Source organism: Tachypleus tridentatus, chromosome 13 (genome assembly GCF_004210375.1).
Source record: "Tachypleus tridentatus isolate NWPU-2018 chromosome 13, ASM421037v1, whole genome shotgun sequence".
Taxonomy (NCBI): Eukaryota; Metazoa; Arthropoda; class Merostomata; order Xiphosura; family Limulidae; genus Tachypleus; species Tachypleus tridentatus.
The window spans coordinates 67,503,851-67,526,705 of NC_134837.1; the positions used below are offsets into that span (position 1 = coordinate 67,503,851).

Sequence of the window (22,855 nt, forward strand, 5' to 3'; positions counted from 1 at the left end):
TATATTCCGACACTGAGTTACACAACCTGTTTCAAATATGTGGTCAACAACCTCTCTTTTTGCGAACCTGACGATGACCGAAGAAGGTCGAAATGTTGTTCATTTCTCTACGTAAAAAAATTTCTCAACCCAAACGAGCCGTTTTTACATATATGTTTCTCTACAAGTGGGTTTTCTCGACATCACTGATTAGTCTTCTAATAGTTCTATATAGCCGGTATCTTCAATGCGTTTAGTCTTAGCATCAGGCAGTAGAGTACTTATTAAGCATAATTATATTAACACAAATGATATAAATCTAACACGAAATGGATGTTGTTAACAGTTCAAAAATTAGGCACTGTTGTTCTCGTTTTGGTGTATTGTGACAAAGGTATTATCATGTTGTCATTTGTGTGTTTGTTTAAAATGCAAAGTTCACATTTTGTGAACAAATATAAATTATTATCGATTGTAAACCGCCAAAGGATTCCCTTGGCAACTATAAAATATAGTTTTAGAACAAAAGTTCTAGCTAATTACAGGTTTGTTGAAAGGGTAAGAGGACAATTGCTAGCTACAGCTACTAGTTGTAGATCAAACAGCTTGTTTTGGTTTTATTTTTCTGGGTGTTTCGAACGTTTTGGGCTTTCAAACATTTTTGATCTAAAGTTAATTCCCTGTGTATTTTCAGCACATAATCAGGATGTGCAATTGGGAAGTAGGACCCTACCTCTCACGATATTCCACAGAATATTGTTTATGCTGTGGGAAGCTGTACAACTGTTTTTTCGTTTAGGGCTTTTGTTCATACTTTTTGTACCACTGTTTTTTTCTACCCTTTGTCCATGATTAGTAAAGGACTTGAAAATTTGTGGTGGAAAATTTTATTATTGTCAGTTCACATAGCAGGACCAGTATTCACTAAATTTGGTCAGTGGGCAAGCACCAGAAGAGATATCTTAAGTGAAAACACTTGTAATTATCTTAGTACCTTGCAGCGCAATACGAAACCTCATTCATGGAAGTGTACAGCTGAAATATTAACACAAACTTTTGGGACAAATTGGATGGACTTTATTTTCTTGTTTGAAAATAACAAGGAACCTATTGGATCTGGCTGTGTTGCTCAAGTTTACAAAGCATATATTAATCTTGGACCATTATCACAATGTGATGATAAGATTATGGAAACAATAAAGAAACAGTGCAATGTTACTTTAGCTCAAATAGCAGGTAAGACTATTGTATGAAGAGGTGAACTAAACTAGTCAACTTGGTCATTCTTTACTTAGAATATAATATTAGTGATATATTTATTTTAAATTTAACTTAAATACAGGTGTTCACTTCATATACCCCACCAACTGAAGTATTAGAAAAATTAAAGTAACATGTTAAAAAACAATTATTCAATAAGTTTGCAACTATCAAAAAAATATTCTCTTAAAGATCAAATGTACATCTTTGCTTCTGCAGCTTAACTCTGTTTCTACTATTTATTGGTTTATTTAAATGCTTTTCAGTTATTGTTTGTTGTAAAGGCTAGCTACATTAAAACTTGTAATGTTGTATTATCTCTGTTTTTCCGACTTAGTGTCGTATTCAAGCTAGTCAGATTTAGACATTCAGTTTTAAATACCTATAGTTTTGATCTAGCTTACCTTATCCCTATTTATCACATTCAAACTTTCTATCATTAAAATAGAGAAATAATTTGAAGTTATTCAAATTTTCAACAGTTTTAGGTACTGGATTTCATTTAGTCCACCCTAAGTCCTCCATCCTCTAAGAAAGGGAAAAACTTTTAAAATTATTAGTGTTTGTAACTTCAGTTACTCAAACCAGAAGTTATTTCAGTAATCAGTCTGTACTCTTTCCAGCAAGTTGATTGTTTCCTGAAGTAAAGTTGCATACATCTCTTTATGAAAGTATTATAATTTACTGGTCACCAAAGGCTATAATTGATCTATTAGAGATCATAATTCCCCCTGGTACACAAAAATCCAACCTGATCCCTTAAGTATTCACCAGACATTAGTTAAAGCTACTGTGGTGGCTTGATCCACAGTTTTATGACTACACCCAAATACTTACAAGAAAGGTCAACAGTGTTATGAAGGTGCCTAACTTGTGTTGTACAGAGTAACTAGTATTAAGAGAGATTTTAGTATCCCAAGTATGTTATATTTGTCAGTATTAAAAGTCATCTTCTAATCCATTCATTAAGATGGCCAAAGTTCTTTTAGGTACAAGAAAAAGACTCAGCAAAATGTACTTCTTCCAGCTTTTAGTGTCTAGTGAGTAATACAGACATAACATGGAGTGCCTACTCCTTTCAGGTGAATAATCTTGGCTGCTTAAATTTAAAACAGTTGTATCACTAGAACATTAGACCAGAAATAAAAACAACAAAAGAAAATAATAATGAGGAAACTTTGCCTTGATTTTTTTTCTCAGTATCACATCATTTTGTATTTTATCTTACCTCAAATCCAATCTGAGTAGATGCACCTACATATAATATTTCTGTTTTTTTAACATTAAGTGCCCCCAGGTTAAATTCTCAGTAATTTTTCTCAAGAATGTTAATCTCTCATAAAGAATTTAATCAAAAGTTTTCTAACAGTCCCAAATGACATTAACCATGATTCCTTCATCCCTATAACAAGATTCCAATAACTTGTTGAGACAAGTAGTTCTTTCCCAAACTAATGATGACAATCTATAATTAAATAGCAACTTGTTACTGTTACTAACAGCAAAGGTCAAACTGACATTCAGAGCCCAAAGACTAATATAACTCATGTCAGGGACAGAAGTTTTGTAGTCTAACCTATCAAAAACATAATTTATAGTATAACTTGCCTTATGTTAACATAATAATTTATAGTATAACTTACCTTATGTCAAGATAATAAAATATATATAACAATTTATAGTATAACCAACCTTATAATAACATAACATGTAGGGACAATGGGCCTGTTAATCCATTTAGGCTGTCTTATCCTCTAAACAAAACTATTGAATATTAAACTATAACTTAAACCAGCCTTTATTATTTATATAGTTATCAAGTGTTCTTTTACCTAAATTTACTACCTGTACAACATAACATCTGAAGGCAACCTGTTCCAATAGCCAATCACATTGTTAGAAAGATAAAACTGTTTTGTTGTACATGACTCTTACTCTGCTAAATCTTATTTATGTGGCCACTAGTTGTACTGTTCTCACTGCTAACTGTGAAGAAAGATGATGCATCAACTCATCTTTTTTTGAAGAGGAAACGTCAGAAAGTTTAATCTCTCATACAACAACTCCTCCATCCCAGGCACCATACTAATATTTCTTCTTTAAAATCTTTCCAATAATTCAGTGTTCTTCCTAGGTCATGATGCCTGAGAGTGAACACGAATCTCAAATGTAGTGTAACAAGTGACATTTACAGTGACATTATTGCAACTTAGACTTATATTAAATGTTTCTGTAGAGACAACATAAAATTGTAATTGTACTACCACTAGTAACAACACACTGCTTGGCTGGTTTAAAAGACTGATCACCCATTACACTAATATCCCTTTCTTTCATGATATTGTTAAGGTTATTCCTATCAAAATTATAATTCAAATTATGACAATTTAGTAGAGCATTTATTTATAGTTTGACAAGATTTCACACACCCTCTCGTGAGATTGAAAGATTATGTAAGATATTAAGTACCTTAGTAACTGACTTATCCTGAACTAATTTATATTTCACAATTACTCATTGTTCTAAGATGTCATACTTAGTTAATTTATTCAGATAAATGTTAGAAGTTTTCTTTATTCCAATCAAACAATTCTTATTTAATATATATGTAATTTCCAGGTGCTGTAAACTATTAAACACAAAGAGTAAACTGATCAAAATGTAACTTTCAAACAATCTTTAATAGTGCAAACTATTGTCATGTTTCAAAATGTATACTTCAGTATGTTTAAAAGTCCTGACTACCCTTACACAGCATGCCAATTTTTGTTGGTAGAAAGGCAAATACAAGTTTATTTAACAGTTTAGCCCTATTTTATTTAATAGTTTAGCCATGTTTTACTTAACAGTTTAGCTGTGTTTTACTTGACAGTTCAGCCATGTTTTGTTTAACCATATTATATTTAACAGTTTAGCTGTGTTTTACTTGACAGTTCAGCCATGTTTTGTTTAACCATATTATATTTAACAGTTTAGCTGTGTTTTACTTGACAGTTTAACCATGTTTTCTTCTTTCATTATAAAGTTCCATTTAAAATGTCCCTGAAAACAAATTGTCCTTCAGTTTGTAATAGTTAATCCAACAATAAATATTCTAAGTCCTAGTCTTCATAATCCCTCCATATATTAGACATCTTAACTCTCTTCACAACAGGATCATCCATTTCACAAATGAATATTATGCTCTTCTTAGCTAGACACTTCACCATTTATTAGAAAAGTAATTAATATATTTATCCATTCTAGGTAGTTGAAATGTAAACATTTATTTGGAATACATTATCTATATCTTCCTTAACGAAGCAAAGAAAAACATTCCTTTATTCATCTAGACTAACTGCTCAATCTTTTGTTAGCACCATATTAAGAAATTAACATATTTCTTTCATTTTTTAGGATTTAATTTTATTAGCATGAGGATACCCAAAAGTATTAACAACTATTTAAACCAGGTAAAATTATGTGAGTAAGCATGTTTTACAACTTACATACATGAAGTTAATTGAGTACATGTTTAACGTGTTTTACAACTTACATACATGAAGTTAATTGAGTATATGTTTAACGTGTTTTACAATTTACATACATGAAGTTAATTGAGCATATGTTTAATGTGTTCCACAGCTTACGTACGTGACGTTAGTTGACCATATGTTTAACGTGTTCCACAGCTTATGTACATAATATTAGTTGAGCATATGTGTAACATGTTTTGTACATGGCGTTAGTTAAGCATATGTTTAACCAGTTATATAACTTACATACATGAAGTTAGTTGAATATATGTTTAACAGGTTTAACAGCTTACAAATATGAGGTTATTTAAGTGAATGTTTAATAGTTGTTGTAGCTTCTTATACTTATTTCGTTCACTTCAACTGTCCTATCTGGATATGTCTCTATATTCCTAGAGCAGCAACTGACAGGCCATCCATTTGTAGACGATCAACCAGAGTTAGATGAGAGAAATTTCAGTAATGAGTGTTTGATCCCAGTAGCTATAAAGGTACATTCTCTACAGTAAAAATATATTGTATACTATAAATATGTGTCTGAGGTAGATCATGTTATGACCTACCTGTATGATGTTGATCTATATATATATATATATATACTGGTAAATTTATAAAGTAGATTGTATGTTATACAGGTAGGTCATGTTATACAAGTAGATTGTATGTTATACAGGTAGGTCATGTTATACAAGTAGATTGTATGTTATACAGGTAGGTCTTGTTATAGAATTACATCATATTTTATAGGTAGGTCATATTTTACAAGAGGATTATATATTATCACTGTCAGCTTGACCACCTCTTTATTACAGAAGTTGAGGAATCACTGGCAGCTTGACCATCTCTATAATACATTGTGGTGGTTTGTCTTTAGATTGTTTTACTGTGGCTCAAACAAAACTTTGTTTTTTTCTCTTTACTGTTGTTTCAATTTGATAAACACTTTTTCTTTCTGATGCACTGTGTTAGTTGTATTTTCTTCTCCCAGCTTCTGGATAATGGGTCTTCACAACCTTCTTGTATCTTGATTTTCAACCTTCAAGCAAATTGTGAAATTTAATCAGCATTATTAAAGTCTGTACATTACTGCTCATTCAAGAAAAACAACTGAGATTGTTCATTTGTGTATAAAGTCATTAAAATTACTTCTAATATCTTCCACAAATTTCTAGAATGTTCTGGCAATGGAGTTTTACAACTTTGTTCTTCATTTTATGAAAAAGTTTGTGTCATAGACCTGAAACAGTATGGGGTAAAAATATACCCAAGATGGTATAAGTAAATCAACATTTTAATATAAAAACATAAGGTTGAAGTGATACATAGTTCTGGTTACAACCAAACGTGGTTTAAGTAAGTAAAAACAGTTATAATAAAAACAACAACTTAAGGTTGAAGTAATACATAGGTGGTTTAAGTAAATACATACAGAAATAAAGTAACATGGTGTTTAAATGATACAAATGTGCATTTGTAGAGGGTTGTAACAGCAACAAGGAATGTACTGTATGAGTCAGCCTGTGCTGGGGGTATAGATGTGAACTGTAGTGGTGTGTAAGTGCACCATAGGTTTACGTGGATTTGTATTCTCATTTCCTCAAGTCGTAATGATCTGAAGTAAACTTGTAGCTAACAGTTAGATCAGCTATATGTATAAGTCAGAGAAATTGAGTACATTGTTATATAGATAAAAGATTTTTGTACACAAGATTATAGTTACGTAGATTTTAGATAGTTTACTAATATTGGTAATGTAGTACATTTATGTGTTCTGTACTCCTCATAATGTACTGATACTTGCTTCACAGTTTAGTGTTATTTAAATACTAACATCAGTATTCTCTTCTCTTGACATTTAGAATGTGTAATACATGTGCTATAAATAAGGTTTTGTGGTTTAAACCTAAATCCTTAGTTAAAACCTAGATCTTGTGATGTACACAAGTTTCAATCAAAAGTGTAAGAAAAATGTGATCTTTAACATTTTCTAAAGGTTAATATTAAAACTAATTTTTTCAGGTATTACATCCTTACATTTATGAACAGTTTCAACGTGATCTGTGGATCTTACAGGCGTTGGCAAATGTGATACAGTTCCTGTTTCCAAGACTTCAGTGGTTGAGCTTTACTGAGTGTTTGCAGGAATTCAGTTTGTATATGATCAGTCAGGTAAGGAATGTAGCATTAGAATATAACTAAGCTATGAAAACTCACTTTCCTACCATTTTCTCTCATTTCATGCTCTTTTTACATACACATACAGGTGAAGAGTATACTTGGATCAGAACTGGTGTTTTTCCCTTTCCAGATCTTCAGATCATGCATTCTCATATACAGAGGGGTATGTCTGATCTTCCCTCTTGCTAGTTTATTGTCTTAACCAATGTGATATTCTAGCTAATCTTGTGAGAAGAGGAGGGAAAAGCCATATCAGAAGTTACAAGTTTCTTATACTGAAAATGTATTTCTTATAGGTACTTCCTACCATTTCTCACTACTCATTTCTGGTATTTCCATCATCTGCCAAACTTCAAAGTGAATGTTTGGTAGAGCCACATAAAGGAAATCACATAAGTGTATTATGGTCCTACTGGTGGAAAAAGGATGTGTGATAATTTATATGAGACATATTGGAATCATTTGATTTTAACAGGGATGTGTGAAAGGCTCGTGGCATATGTAATAAATAAATAAATATTTGCATACATAGGGCAGCAACAAATAGGAGCAGCTAATCTTGTGAGTGGAGAGAAGTACCCACCAGCAATATATTTTGGTAATGGTAAATTATAACTTTTTATGTTTTGAGTTTTTAGTATAAATATTATATGACTGAAAAGTCTGAAGTCCTCATAACTGAAAAGGAAATTATGTGAATGATAAATTGGAGTAGCCTCTTATCATCAGACCTCCAGGTGCAATTTAAATGTTTTAAATAAAAGTTTCATTTGGAACCCATGTTTTGATTTTAGGGTTAATAATATTATTTGGTAATAAAAAGATCAAAATGTGTGTAAATTCTTCCTCCCTATGTATGTGGTTAACACAAGTTTTTAAAAGGTATATTCATTTTCAAACTGCAAAGGATGATAGGAGTTATATCTAAAAATTAATTGGAATTTAATTACTGTTGCTAAAGGTTCTGGTGTAAGATTATCACGTCCAAAGCATTCCACTTCTTCCTGCATGTTTTCAATAATCCATTAAGTGTACAAGGATAACAGTTTCAAAATATCAGTCACACAGAAATCTATAAATGCTTTATCTAGCAACTTGGCTCACATGTCTTGTTACTTAATAGTATATATATTCATTTTCTTTTCTACCTGTTTGAAGTATGAATGGCTGAATGGGTATGTGTGGAATCAACTTGTGTTACTTTTCCAGATATCCTTCATGATTACATTCTATACTATTGCCTGGGTCACATTGATGGCCATTTACACCAACATCTATGTTAATGGATTCTCACCTGTTGCTTACAATGGTTAAGGAACAACTTTTTGCAAGTGTATTTCTGGATTGTCACAGTTTGCCATACTGAACCTTTTTTTTTTTTTTTGTTGTTGTTAATGGTTTAATTATAAGAATTATCTCCATCTTTGAAATTCTGAATCTTTAATCTGAAAACAAAGATCTTTATGATCTGAATATATAAGATTTTGCATATGAAAGGGCTGGTTACACTTATTTTGACATTGCATTACCTATGAAGTGAAAAACGTAAAAATACAGTTCTGATACATGCAGCTCCACCATACGTTTATACCAGCTGTGGATGTCTATCCAAAAGTGTTTTAATACTCAACCGTCTGTGTAATAATATAAACACTATAATCATTGATCTACTAGTATCCTGTTTAATTAAGGTGTTTCAGTTGAAAGACTGGATTTACTACAATAACTGACTGACATTGTGATACTTGGCTGGCAAGAAGCTCTTTTCCTAAATTCATAATATGATAAATTCAGTGAAATGTAATGGTGTAGAAATGACAAACTATTTATCACTGAGAACTTCAATGTCTATCTGCTGTTAAAACAAAAAAACTTAATATTAAAGTAGTGCATAGCCACAGTGTTTTGTGTATAATTTACTTTGTTTTGTTTTTCTATTTTCTTCAGATAGATCTTCAACATGAAGCAAATATTCTGGAAAAATTTAATGAGAACTTTAAAGACAGTTCTGCTGTATATTTTCCTAGACCTATAAGGCCTTTTGTTTCCAGAGATATCTTGGTTGAAACTTGGGAGGTAACTTCCTTTTACATGTTTTTATGTGTAATTGTTTCATATGTACAACATTCTTTTTTTTTCTTAATGTGGTTTTTAAGCTTATAACTTCAATATTTAATATTTTTACTGTATATCACGTGCCTTTTTATGAAACATGTAGCATCTTGCTAACATACCTAGTTGTAAACAACTGGTAACACGCTTCAAAATAGTTTTCATGTGTATCTCAAGACTGTTGGTATGGGTATTAAAACTTTTGTTAAAATTTTAATAAAAGTTTTAATATCAATACCAGCCAGCTTGAGATACATATTTATTTCAAGTGTGTTTCTTGTTATTGTATAAGTTCATTTCCTTGAAGTAAAATAAAGTCAGTGTGTATATATGCAAAAAACTGCTTGTTTGGGTTGATAAACTATTTTACATAGAAGAGCGAACAACGTTTTGACCTTCTTCGGTCATCGTCCGGTTCACAAAGAAAGAGGTAACTGACCAGAAGCTGACCACATGTTTGAAAGGGGTTGTGTAACTGAGTGTCGGAATGTAGAGGGCAGTGTTAGATGTTTGAATATATAATTATATTTATTTTATTATATTAATAAAGGTATAAAGGCATTCCTTTATATTGGTTTATTTTGGGTTTATGTTGTATAATTAAGGCTTCTTTAATTTTGCCTTTGTTTCTTTATTTAGTATTTGAGTGTTTTCTATGGTTATGTTGTGTTTATTTGACTTGCAGTGTTCGAAAACGTTTGAAGGTGACTTTTTATGTTTTTTGAATCTGGTTTCCATTTTTCTACTTGTTTCTCCAATATAGAAGTCGTGGCAGTTATCACATTGTATTTTATAAATAATGTTGGTGTGGTGTTTGTCAGTGTAGTTTTTACATAGTATAGACCTCAGTTTTGTGCCTGGTTTTTGAATAAATTTGGTATTAACTGGAATGTCATATTTTGTTACTAGTTTTTGCCAAATGTTGGTTATTTGTCTGCTGATGTCAGGAATATATGGTATACAGCAGTATATGGTTTCGTGATTTTTTGATTCGTGAGATATATTTACTTTTGTTGGTTGATTTTGCTTTCTTTCTAGGTGTGTGCATATAATGTTTTCTATGGTTTGTGGAGGAAACTTATTGATGTTGATGAAGTATTGTTTAATTTTGTCTAATTCATCGTTAATTTTATCTGGTGAGCATAGTTTTATGGCTGTGTTTATTTGGCTTCTTAGTATGTCGAGTTTTTGTTTTGTTTCATGTGCTGAGTCCCAAGGAATGTATAGTCCAGTATGGGTGATTTTTCGGTGAATTTCTGTTTTGAATTGTGTGTCGGTTCTTGTAATTTTGAGGTTAAGAAATTATATTTGATTGCTTTCTTCCTGTTCACATGTGAAGTCAATGTTGGGATGTGTAGAGTTAATGTGAGTGAAAAAATTAAGTATGTGTTCTGTAGATTTGAATCCCGCAATCATGTCATCTACATATCTGTACCAGCATAGTGGTGGATGTAATGCTGTGTTAATTGCTTGTGTTTCAACTTGTGTCATAAAAATATTGGCTAGAACTGGTGATACTAGGTTGCCCATGCTTAGGCCATTTGTTTGTATATAGTTTTGGTTGTTGAACATGAAGTTTGTCTTTATCGTGGTGAATTCTATGAGGGTTGCTAATTGGTTACTGGGAATGTCTGTAGTTGGGTTAGGGTCTCGATATAGAGTTCTAAGGCTATCTTGCAGGCTTCAGTGGTTGGAACTTCTGTAAAGAGGGATATAACATCGAAACTGGCCATTAAGGCTTTATGATTAAGTTGATTTAGATTAGACTTGAAATTAAAAGGCTTTGACGAATGAGCTGGCTGATGTTACATATTTGGAAAATGCCCATGCTATGTATTTACCAAGATTGTAATTAAACGATTCATATGTGGACATTATTGGTCGTATTGGCAATCTAGTTTATGAGGTTTGGGGATGCCGTATATTTGTGGTGTGCGTGAGTCGGTTTCACGTAGGTAGGAGTAAAATGTTTGTGAAATTGTGTTGGCTTTTTTCATTTGTTCAGTTGCGTCTCGTGTGTCTTTGTTGGATTTGTGTGTATTGGTTTAAATTTGTTCGTGTCTGATAGGATGTTCTTCATCTTTTGGATGTATTCATTCGTGTTCATTATGACAATAGTGTTACCTTTATCTACAGAACACATACTTAATTTTTTCACTCACATTAACTCTATACATCCCAACATTAACTTCACACGCGAACAGGAAGAAAGCAATCAAATATCATTTCTTAACCTCAAAATTACAAGAACTGACACACAATTCAAAACAGAAATCCACCGAAAAATCACCCATACTGGACTATACATTCCTTGCGACTCAGCACATGAAACAAAACAAAAACTCAACATACTAAGAAACCAAATAAACACAGCCATAAAACTATGCTCACCAGATAAAATTAACGATGAATTAGACAAAATTAAACAATACTTCATCAACATCAATAAGTTTCCTCCACAAACCATAGAAAACATTATATGCACACACCTAGAAAGAAAGCAAAATCAACCAACAAAAGTAAATATATCTCACGAATCAAAAAATCACGAAACCATATACTGCTGTATACCATATATTCCTGACATCAGCAGACAAATAACCAACATTTGGCAAAAACTAGTAACAAAATATGATATTCCAGTTAATACCAAATTTATTCAAAAAACCAGGCACAAAACTGAGGTCTATGCTATGTAAAAACTACACTGACAAACACCACACCAACATTATTTATAAAATACAATGTGATAACTGCCACGACTTCTATATTGGAGAAACAAGTAGAAAAATGGAAACCAGATTCAAAGAACATAAAAGTCACCTTCACACGCTTTGAACACTGCAAGTCAAATAAACACAACATAACCATAGAAAACACTGAAATACCAAATAAAGAAACAAATGCAAAATTAAAGAAGCCTTACTTATACAACAACATAAACCCAAAATAAACTAATATAAAGGAATGCCTTTATACCTATATTAATATAATAAAATAAATAAAATTATATATTCAAACATCTAACACCGCCCTCCACATTCCGACACTCAGTTACACAACCCCTCTCAAACATGTGGTCAGCTTCTGGTCAGTTACCTCTTTCTTCGTGAACCGGACGATGACCAAAGAAGGTTGAAACGTTGTTCGCTCTTCTATGTAAAATATTTTCTCAACCCAAACAAGCCGTTTTTTGTATATATATTTCTCTACAAGTGGGTTTTCTCGACCTCACTGAAAGTCAGTGTGTACTATAAATTGTACAGCGTGAGGATTCAGACAGATGAACATTTTCCTGTTTAGGATGTACACAGAAGGACTTTAATCTCACCATTATAAACCTTCCTCCAGCCACTCACCCACACACACACACACACCTATAATAGTGAGCTTTTGATTAAACAGAAGAGTGAAGTGACGTATATCTCGCATTGTAAACAGTTTTGTAGTTTATGTTTATAAAATAAAACTCACTGTTACTATTGTTTATATTGAACAGAATCTTGTTTTTCTGTTTTCCAGGAAGGACAGCCTATTTCTGATTTTATCTGTTCTTCATCGACTGTTGCTGATGGGCTGAAGGAAGAACTTGCAAAGCTTGGAGTAGAGACCCTGCTTAAAATGGTAAGTAGTGTTAGAAGAGGCCTTAAACTGCATAAACATTTATTAAAGAGATGTTTTTTTGTCAAAGTTACTATAAAATGGGTGAGAAGTATTTTAAATGGAGCTTTATATTATTTAAAATTCTAACATATAGTAAACCTGTTTGTAAAAGACCTGCACATTTTGGAAGCTTATAATGAAGCCATCATTCATAATATTAATAAAATATATCTTTAGAAATTGTGTGAGTTAAAAGGTATTTCAAAGAGCTTTAATGTTAGGTACACAGAAAATTTTTTTAAAAGTTATATATTTTCTTACTTTAGTTAATACCTCTACTGTAGGTGATAAAGATATGTTTCCAGAACTGTATATTTTGTAATCTTAGTTGCAATTGTTTTAAGACAGTAAAAGCTTATTGGATCACTTAATGTCTAAGCTCCTATTAGCAACAGAAATAGAGTATACTCATTGGATCCTGAAGTGAGAGATGTTTGACACAAAATATTTTCATTTGTCCAAGTCTTCATGTTCCAGCCTTTACTTCTTAATAAGGAATAGGTACTTCCTCTTGCTTTTTTCACTTATCATTCTATCTTTTTTACCAGTGTATTAAAGTGACTGGGTTCATTTACTTTATGATCATCCATCTGTCCCAACTACATGTTGAACAACACTGTCATTGTTCACCTTATCTTTGTGAGTTATGAGACTGTGCTATGTCTCATATTTGTAAACCTTTTATATTTCTTGAAAACTCAATTTATCCTGTTCTATCTGTCTGCTTAGGGCACATTTCATTCTCCATTTTTGTTTGTTTCTCTACTACAATGTTTACTCTTTTGATGTATCTTAATCTTTCACCTTTTAGTGTGACCCCAATAATTTTGACAGGGACACTCATTCTCTGGCTTCTGTTCCTTTTCCTATCTTTGTATTTTGTTCTCTGTTCTTGGTGTATCTTTGATCTGGATACTTTCCTTTTGGGAGTCTGCTTCCTTTCATCTTGTCTCATTGATCTAAACTGTGTTCCCTTTCCCACGGAACCAATCTTTGAGGATGTTCAAAATTACTTAGAATATTGGGCTAAATCTGATCACCAGTAATCTTCCTTTACTAACTTGTTTCTTTAATAACTAGATAAATTATACTTCAGTTGGCAAGTGTGTACCCATTTCCTTGTTCTGTTGCTACTGCTGGCTGTTTCCCATCCCACAGAGTAACCTGTTATTATAGATGGTAATAATTCTTCCTTGGAACAACTCCTTGGCTCTGGAGCCATTGGTAACAACCTCTCCCTTTGTATATCTCAGGTCTCCATTCACAGGCAGTCTGAGTGCTGTAAGGTTTTTCTTAAGGTCTGTACCTGGTTTTACATATTCCACCTACATTTTCTCCACATCATTTCACCCATCCTATTCCCTCCAATCTTCTATGTCTTTGTTGTCTTTCTGGGAACTTCTTAATACTTCTAAGTGAAAGACTAAACCACCTCTTGCATCTTCAAGCAGTGATTATCTTGGCATTGAAAGCTCTTCAGTTGTCTTCTATTCCCACGAGAGATTCTCTCATTCCTTGGTAATCTCACTTATATATACAAATGTGTACCTTTCAGTAAGCTCTGAAAGATCTACTACACACATCCCACAGTTTCCTTCTTCCTCTTCATACATAAGGTTGACATACTAAGTAGAACAGCGATACTGACAAGGTCTACATACTAAGTAGAACAGCGATACTGACAAGGTTTACGTGCTAGGCAGAACAGCGATACTGACAAGGTCTACGTGCTAGGCAGAACAGCGATACTGACAAGATCTAGATATTAATTGAATTTATGTTGTTAATAACAACCTGATACAAAGTAACAGTATCTCTGATTAGGCTTAACTATTAAGATACTGCTCCTTTAACCCTTTCATAACAAGTTGGGGTCAAAGGTCAGTCATCACATTTGTTTACTTGTGTTCAGTATTTTATTGAATTACTGTTCTATGAATTTATGTCAGTAAGTTTGGAATCAAATATTAGATTATAATTAAAATGTTACTATTAAATATGAGTTAATTTCTTAATTTAAAAGTAACTATTAAAAAAATATTAAAACCAAATGTTTTTGATGTAAAACTAGTATGTCTATAGTTTCATACATATTAGGAACATAAATTACCAATGTTAAGAAGCTAAAATATAAAATAAGAAAATCTCTATATTTTACTAAAAAATGGCTTGTATACTGAATCAAGTGCATTTGCTCACTCACCTCTGTTTTCTGAAACTGGTACTTGTATACATTTACCTCAATATATGGCATGTGAATAACAAATTAACAGCCTAGAATGTCTTTAGGGTAGTTTTTTTCAGCTATTTTGATCTGTGTAAAGGCTACCAAATTTTTATGAACCAAGATTTCAAGAAATTTTGTACTTTTTAAAATTTAAATAAATCTAAGTTACTAAGATTAATCAATTATGATAGACTTCTGTAGCATTAATAAAGTTATTTATGATTTTTTGTTTGATATCCTCCATGTGTGAAATTTTAAAAAACTTTGCAGCCTATGTCCAGCAGCAACCGAGTTCAAAAGTTGTACTGAGTTTACTTATGATACACTCCAGCTACAAAGTAACTGTGCATCTGATATACTCCAACTACTAAGTAACTGTGCATCTGATATACTCCAGCTACTAAGTGATTGTACATCTGATACGCTCCAGCTACTTAAGTGACTGTACATCTGATACACTCCAGCTACTTAAGTGACTGTACATCTGATACACTCCAGCTACTTAAGTGACTGTACATCTGATACACTCCAGCTACTGATTAACTGCTCATCTGATAAGGCTCAGCCACTAAGTAACTTTGAGGTGCAGCAAGCAATTAAGTGTACAGTTGATAAGATTTAGCTACTAAGTAATGGTATCTCTTAAGACTAGTTAATGATTAAATGTACCACTTCTAATGTGCAGCTCGTAAGTAATTGTACCTCTGATGAGGTTCAGCTACTAACTGTACAGCTGATAAAGTCCAGTTAGTAAATAACTGTATCTCTTGTAACATTTAGCTACTAGTAATTTCTACTAATAAAGTCTTGCTACTAAATAACTTCTTATACTTTTAGTAAGTTCACACCTGACAAAGTAGTATATGCTACCATATTTGTTTTTATTCAGCCACCAGCGGGTCAGTAGTAACTCTGAAGGCTTATAATCCAACACACGTGGTTTACATACCTGTGATGGAGCTGAATGACTAACAAGTAGTTTTTGTTCTTCTACTTCATGCTGTCCTGTTTATTTTTTTATATTTTATAACATACTTTAAAATATGTCAGTGTTACATAAAAAGTAGTTCCTTTTGTTATTTCAGGTGTTTATTGATAACCTTGTTCATGGTGACCTGCATCCTGGAAACATCTTAGTTAGAAATGTTGAGAATTATCAAACAGAGAAAACAAGATTTATTGCTGAGCAAGAGCTTGCCTTAGTTGACATCTGTGATGTTGTAGTCATCAACATAAAGCCCAAAAATGTGTCATCTCTTAGACTGGTCATACTAGACTGTGGACTGGCAACTTCACTCTCCCAAGTTGATTTTGACAAGCTCAAGGCTGTATTCAGAGCAGTTCTTCTTGGAGAGGTGAAACAACATTTCCTCATTTAACTCTGGAAATAGCTCCAATTTAATTAATTTTTATCATTATTAGAGTTAATAAAACTTGTACAACCTACAGGTTTTTCCCTTATCCAGACTTCTTCTTTTAGTGTCCTGCTCCAAAAATAGTTCCCTCTGTTCTGGACGTTGGTGAAATGATGAGCTCTCCTCCAACTACTGCAGTTTAACTTTTCATTCTGATGTCACCTAACTCCATGCATGTTTATTTTGTCTAGTACCCATCCTCAGCTTAGCATCTCACCCCTCATGTAATGTGTTTCCTTGCTTGTACCTTTCAGTCTTCCTCCTTATCTGTGCTCCAGAGTCACTGGTCTATTCGTCATGTCTTCTGACCATTCTGTCCTCCTATTCCTGGTCTGTCAGAGGTCTTCACTTGAATTGTTTGATCAGGATTTGTCCATGTGAGTTATTACTTGTTATAATGCTTCCCTGTTGAACACCTTCCATTTCTCCTATTTCCAGTAAGCCTCATTCTGTCTATATTTTTTCATCCTTTTTTCTGGTCCATCCACATCCCTTTCTTTTTCCAAATTGAGATCTATCTATTTCTCCCTTTGTACCAATTGAACCTGTTCTTTGAACCTAGTCTTTTCTTTCCAACCAATTTCCACTTCCTCATGACATGTGGTTGTCATTGTTCTGATATTTCTGTCATTTTTGTTTCCCACACCTTTTACCATTTGTTGTACATGATCCTCTATCCAGATGGACTTTCCTTCCCAACACCTCTGCTGCCTGGATCTTTTCTGCTATTTTCTTACCTTACATTTCCCACCTGTATTGTTATTTATTTTCAGATCATTGTTAAGTTTGTTCTCTGCAATGTTATGTAGTTAATACTGCCTCCTTTAGTGGTTCTTGTTCCTATCTATATGTTCTCTGGAATTCCTCTTTTTCCCATGACATTTTTTGCCCAAGCAGACAGCACTTTGCTTATTCATATACTGTTCAGAGTCCTTTAGCCATAGCCACATTGGCACCTTCATATAATTGGTACTATGGCTTACTAGATGACAGAAACGTTATACCATGTCAGTTGACAGTGGATGGGTCCTGACAATGCTCCTGATCACACTTGTACCTGTATGTATTTATTTTCTCCTTATAACACTTGTATACATATACAAGGCTCTTCTCCTGGAGATTTTTTGTCCTTTGGACCACACTTTTTGCTCACGATATCTTATATAAGATGTTTCATCATAATCCATTGAACCTGAGAACTTACCCTTGGCGCTTACTTATAAGAACCATTGTCTCTTCTACACTAGACTTGTCAAGTTCATATACATCATGATGCTTCAGGTCATATGTTTGTACTCTCACATACCTGTTCCATAAGTGTTGCTGTAACTGAGAGGTGTTGCCTTATGTTTGTACTCTCACATACCTGTTCCAAAAGTGGTGCTATAACCAAGAGGTGTTGCCTTATGTTTGTACTCTCGCATATCTGTTATTTCAGTGTAGTTGCATTCTTCTTCACTTTGTTTCGTTGTGCCTTCACCGGCCCCTTCACCTTTCCAATATGATATTTTAGCTTTGAATGAGGGAGGTAAATCTTTTTGAAAGTTAATATTGTCTTATACTGAAAGTGTATATCCAGTGGGTACTTACTTCCTTTCACCCACTGATATGCAAATGTTTCTAGTTTGTACATGCCAATTCTAAAAATTGAGAATAGTAGTGGAAGCTAGCTGTGCTTGTATAGAAAGTATAGTAGGATTTATGAAGTGCAGTCACATCATCAGCACAAGTTCTGAAAGGGTGCAAAACTGATGGGGTAAAAAAGACTGGCAAAAACATGTTTCTTGCAGTGCTATGAAGACAAATGAAAGTTGAGACAGCTATGGAGGTGAGAAAAGTACAAACAGAAATACATTTTTAGTATAAGAAACTCTTAAGGTTGGATCCCACTGGATAGATTGTGATGTAAAATATGACCCACTCCTATAGGTTCAAACATTGTTTGGATCCCACTGGATAGTACATGATTTAAAGTGTGACCCATTCTTGTAGATCAGTGTGTTTATCACACCAAATTAATTATGATGAAAACTCTCTCCAATCCTGGGTATATCATGGTGTCAAGCATGATTCACTAATGTGGTTGGAACACTGTTTTGATCCGTTTGGGTAGATTGTAGAAAAATGTGGTAGCCTTCATGAGTAGATTATAGAAAAATGTGGTAACCCTCATGAGTAGATTATAGAAGAATGTGGTAGCCTTCACTGTTGTTGTTATTTCAAAAAGGTTTTTCCTCCTCCTAAGGTGTTTGCCATACTTCTGTTTATGTATGTTACTAAATTCCAAGTTCTGTTCATATGTGATAATGTGTATCAGTTGTGTTAGTAGTTGCTTAATTTACTCTGTCCATAAGTTAAATTCATGTTAGAATTTTATAAAAGTTTAACTTTTGAAAATAAAAATCCATTTCAATCAGGTTCTTTTGATGAATCAGTGACCTGTTTATTTTCCTTGAATATTTGATCTTTCAAATAACAACAGTAAGGTGCTAATTATATTTTCCCGAGTTGAGACTTTATTGATAACTTGAAAAACTAAATTTTTTCATATTTCTGTGGAAACACGATAATAAATAACTAATTATTTATTCTTAAAAGTGACTGTTTTCTCTTTTTAATTAATTTTGTATGAATAATTTTATTTTTACTTTTGTATCATTATATATATAGGGTCAGGATATAGATAAACTTTCAATTCTCTATTTACAATGTGTAAATTGTCTACAGAATTAAACTTTAAATCTGTTGTTCTTATTGTAGAGAAAAATATTCTTTCTGATATCACAAATTTCCTTTCATCACAGTGTGAAGAAGTTGCTGATATATTTCTTCATCATTCTGTCAATACATGTGAAGATCCAGACAAGTTCAGAGCTAGTATGAGACAACTTATTTCTAGTGCGAGAGAAGTTACAGTTTCTTTAGGAAAGGTGAACAAAATTTGTTTCTAACAAGGGATTTTTAATGGAGTACATCTGGCAGCAAAGATCATCTGTCAGTGCTGAATATCTGAGCTGTCAGTTTTAAACATGTCCAAAGCTTCCAACACACATCTAAATCACTAATAATACTTCTAAAACATTCTCTTATCTGTTTAAACATTCCCATTCAGGATAAGCTATGTATTTCTTTTGACTTCAGTGAGATAATTGACTTTATTCAGAATCTTCTGTAATACAGTTTGAAAAGTTGTTAACTACATGTTAATTATGTGAGGTGCTCTTCAAGTTGATTTTTAAAAAGTTCAAACTAAATGAAGACCACTGGACACAGTTGACATATAGTTTTGAACCTTTTACAAATCAAATGGAAGGGCTTCTAGTTACAGATAAAATTTGTTTTTCCAAAATTTTTGTTAAGATATGAGTAATTATAAGGTACATTCATTAGTTGGTTCTGGACATTTTGTTAAATATAAAATTATTTGTGGTATTTAACACCATTAACTAAAATAGACTGAAATTTAAATATGAATTGTGGTCAAGAAATTTCAGTTAATTGTTTTTCACTGTTTGTAAATCTGAGAGAAAGTGAAAGCTTTGGTTTGTGTCTGCTTTTATATTAAACACTTAATTTCCTTTACTTGGTGAAATCTGAAAGTGTTAAATTGTTTTATTTGCATATGAAACTGTTATCTGGTTGGACTATAAAAGTATTATTTGGTTGAAATGTGAAGTTAAGTTTTTGCTTGTTTGGAAAGGATGGTTTTTTTTTGTTGGAAAGTGTTAAGTTACTCAGTTGTGATTTGAAAGATTTGCTTGAAATGAGATTTTTTTCAGTTTATTAATCACCAGGTTTATTTATAGGCATGTTATAAGGCCATATACATATCTGAGTCTTTGTGAGAAATCTTATGATGACTTTTAGTAGTTTTGTGTATTTCTGTGGTGACACTGACAGTTGAACAAACAAGGCTAGATGCTGCTGAATAGAGAACATATTTCAAGTTTCTGAGTCACCTTATTACACTTGTATTTATTTGTATTCCAATGAAACATTAACCATAACCTCTAGAATTTACATTTGTCAGATATCTTATTCCATGTGGAACTTCCTTTTGAAGAATGTATCATATATGTATGTATGCAACAATGTTAGGGCAAATTGAAAAACTAGAATTCAGGCTACTTTTAAAAAACAGTAGAAAGTAAATTACAGAAGAAACATCAAAATTATATTAATCTTCATGTTTAATACAACAGAAACTTGGTGGAAGTGCTTGAGCTTAACAAATAGTTAATATTTTGTGTGTCTTCCTTTTGTTTTAATAATTATAGACAGTCTTTCAGGCTTTGTTGTACCATATATTTAATCCAATTGTCCTTTGGGAGTGTACTACAAATGTCTCTAATACACTCCCATAAAGTTTCATTGGAATTAACTTTTGATTTTTCAAGTTTTTGATTTTCCAACAGTCCAATTTTATGTTTTAGCATATGCCAGCTTCTTGACAGTATTTAGAGACTAAAGTAAATGTTTTTTTAACTGCTACACAATCAAATATTCCAATATAGTTGAGTCTTCTAGATACTAGAGATCTGGACACTTTTCTGTCATTTGGTACATGGTTGTTTATCTTATGCTTGAGATTCGTTTCAGTCTTCCTTCTATTCTGAAGGCTATATAAATAAAGATACTTAACATCAGTATCAGTGCTAACTTATTTCTTCATAGTTAAGGCTCTGCATAAGGTACCATTACGGTTGTTTCAGACCTTAAATTTGAACAGTAGATTCATTCAAGCAGAACCCTTTTGACATGTCCTTGGTACAAGAGCATGGGAATTCTAAAGAATAAGTGCTCTCATCATGGTTCATTCAGTTGTTAACAAGGATCATTGAAGTATTATTGTAGAGTAGAAGTTTATATACTGTAATGATATGGAAAAATTAGCCACATAGTATAAAAAGAATGAAAAATATTCTCTTGTCCTAACATTTTTGTACAGTACTGTATACATTGAAACACACCAATATGCATCAGCTTGTTTTAATAGCATATGTATGATATTGTACTAACATCTCAAAAAGGGTGTTTGTTTTTCAGCTCGATGTTGGAAATCTTTTAAATGAAGTTTTCAAGTTGTTGATAACTCACAGAGTCAAACTGGAGAGCAACTTTGTGTCAATCATCCTGGGGATTCTGGTGTTAGAAGGACTTGGAAGATCTTTAAATCCAGATCTTGATCTACTCCAGGCTGCTGCACCATACCTTCTCAGTGCTAAGTAGCTTGACTAATGAAACAAGTGTGGAAATGGGTACCCAAGACATAACAGTTACCTCACTGAAATGTGCTTCTTATGTATGCCCTTTTATAAATTATTTATCCAGAATAATTAGTAGAGCCTTTATCTGAAAAGTCTGGATTGTAAATTACCTTACTTGTGTTTGCTTAGCCAAACTTTTCAATGCAAGAAGTGTGGTACACGACTTAGCTCTCATTAATTGGAATCAGTCTTTTAGAAAAGTTGAAAATTATTTTCAACAATTTTGTGTTTGAAAGACATTATTTATGGATTATATCTGTTGAAAATTATTTTCAACAGTGGCCAATTGTCTGTATTATCATTTTGAAAGACATTATTTATGGATTATATCTGACATTTAAATTACAATTACAGACAGTAACAGTATGGTATTATGTGAATGTCATTAGATTATATCTGGCTTCAATTTTAGCTTCAGATTTTTATTATTTTTAAAGTATTTAACATAAACAACACTTAATAGCTTGTAGTTTCTTGAAACAATTGAACATCACACTAAATTTTTTTTTTTTCTGCTTTCTCAATTTATTTAGGTCTAAAGTATACGTGTGCAGTTTCCTTAAAATCATATCCTTATCACATTGTGAACATACTTTCAGATATTTCTGCATATTCAGTTAAGTTTACTTTCATCGCAACTTTACTTTTCAATAATTTAATTTCAGTTTGTTTCATAGACCATTGTAAACACCTTTTGAATATGTTTTCCTTTACTACGGGTTTAATTTATCATTTTTGTGTTTCTTTGTTTTACCTTTTAAAACAATGGCCTACATTGAATTTTTACAATCTGTATATTATAAATGCCATTACTTTATTGTTTACTTTATGTGTAGTTTTAGTAAATAAAGTTACATGAACATAAGTTTAACTGCATAAAATTTTTGAAATAGACCAAGATTTATTGATCTTGCACATAATGCCTGCATGACAGAATAGCTTAATTGCTGTTCATGAAAATGATAAAATAAGGAAACTTATTTCAAAGGACATGAAAACTATTGCAAATATTTTGTAGGTTGCAGCTAGTTTATAACTAACAAACAAGGTGAAATGAACAGCAGTTCTGTGAGTCCAGAGTGATACTTGCTGAAAAAATCTTGAAGGTTTCATCTAGAAAAACTGTAACTCAGATAGAAAGCAAATCTTAAGACAGAATGTTTTGGAACATTATTGTTTCTTTTGGGTTTTAACCTCTTTACTAAGAAAGGTTTTGTTTTTTAACTGAATCTCTCTGTT

General features: G+C 32.4%; 1 protein-coding gene across 4 annotated transcripts; it reads left to right on the forward strand.

Moving 5' to 3' along the window:
• LOC143237274 (putative aarF domain-containing protein kinase 2) lies at positions 1-22,481 on the forward strand. Of its 4 annotated transcripts, XM_076476344.1 has the most exons (9): positions 1,082-1,215; positions 2,229-2,321; positions 5,151-5,245; positions 6,774-6,923; positions 8,880-9,008; positions 12,567-12,668; positions 16,020-16,289; positions 19,154-19,279; positions 21,396-22,481. In XM_076476344.1, the coding sequence occupies exons 2-9, from the start codon at positions 2,300-2,302 to the stop codon at positions 21,576-21,578; spliced, it is 1,077 nt and encodes a 358-aa protein (XP_076332459.1). In that variant the 5' UTR covers positions 1,082-1,215; positions 2,229-2,299; the 3' UTR covers positions 21,579-22,481. The 4 variants fall into 4 exon arrangements, with proteins under 4 accessions (XP_076332457.1, XP_076332458.1, XP_076332459.1 ...); XM_076476342.1 differs by lacking the exon at positions 2,229-2,321 and having other exon boundaries at positions 1-1,215; XM_076476345.1 differs by lacking the exon at positions 1,082-1,215 and having other exon boundaries at positions 2,227-2,321.
• Positions 22,482-22,855: the final 374 nt, after the last annotated feature.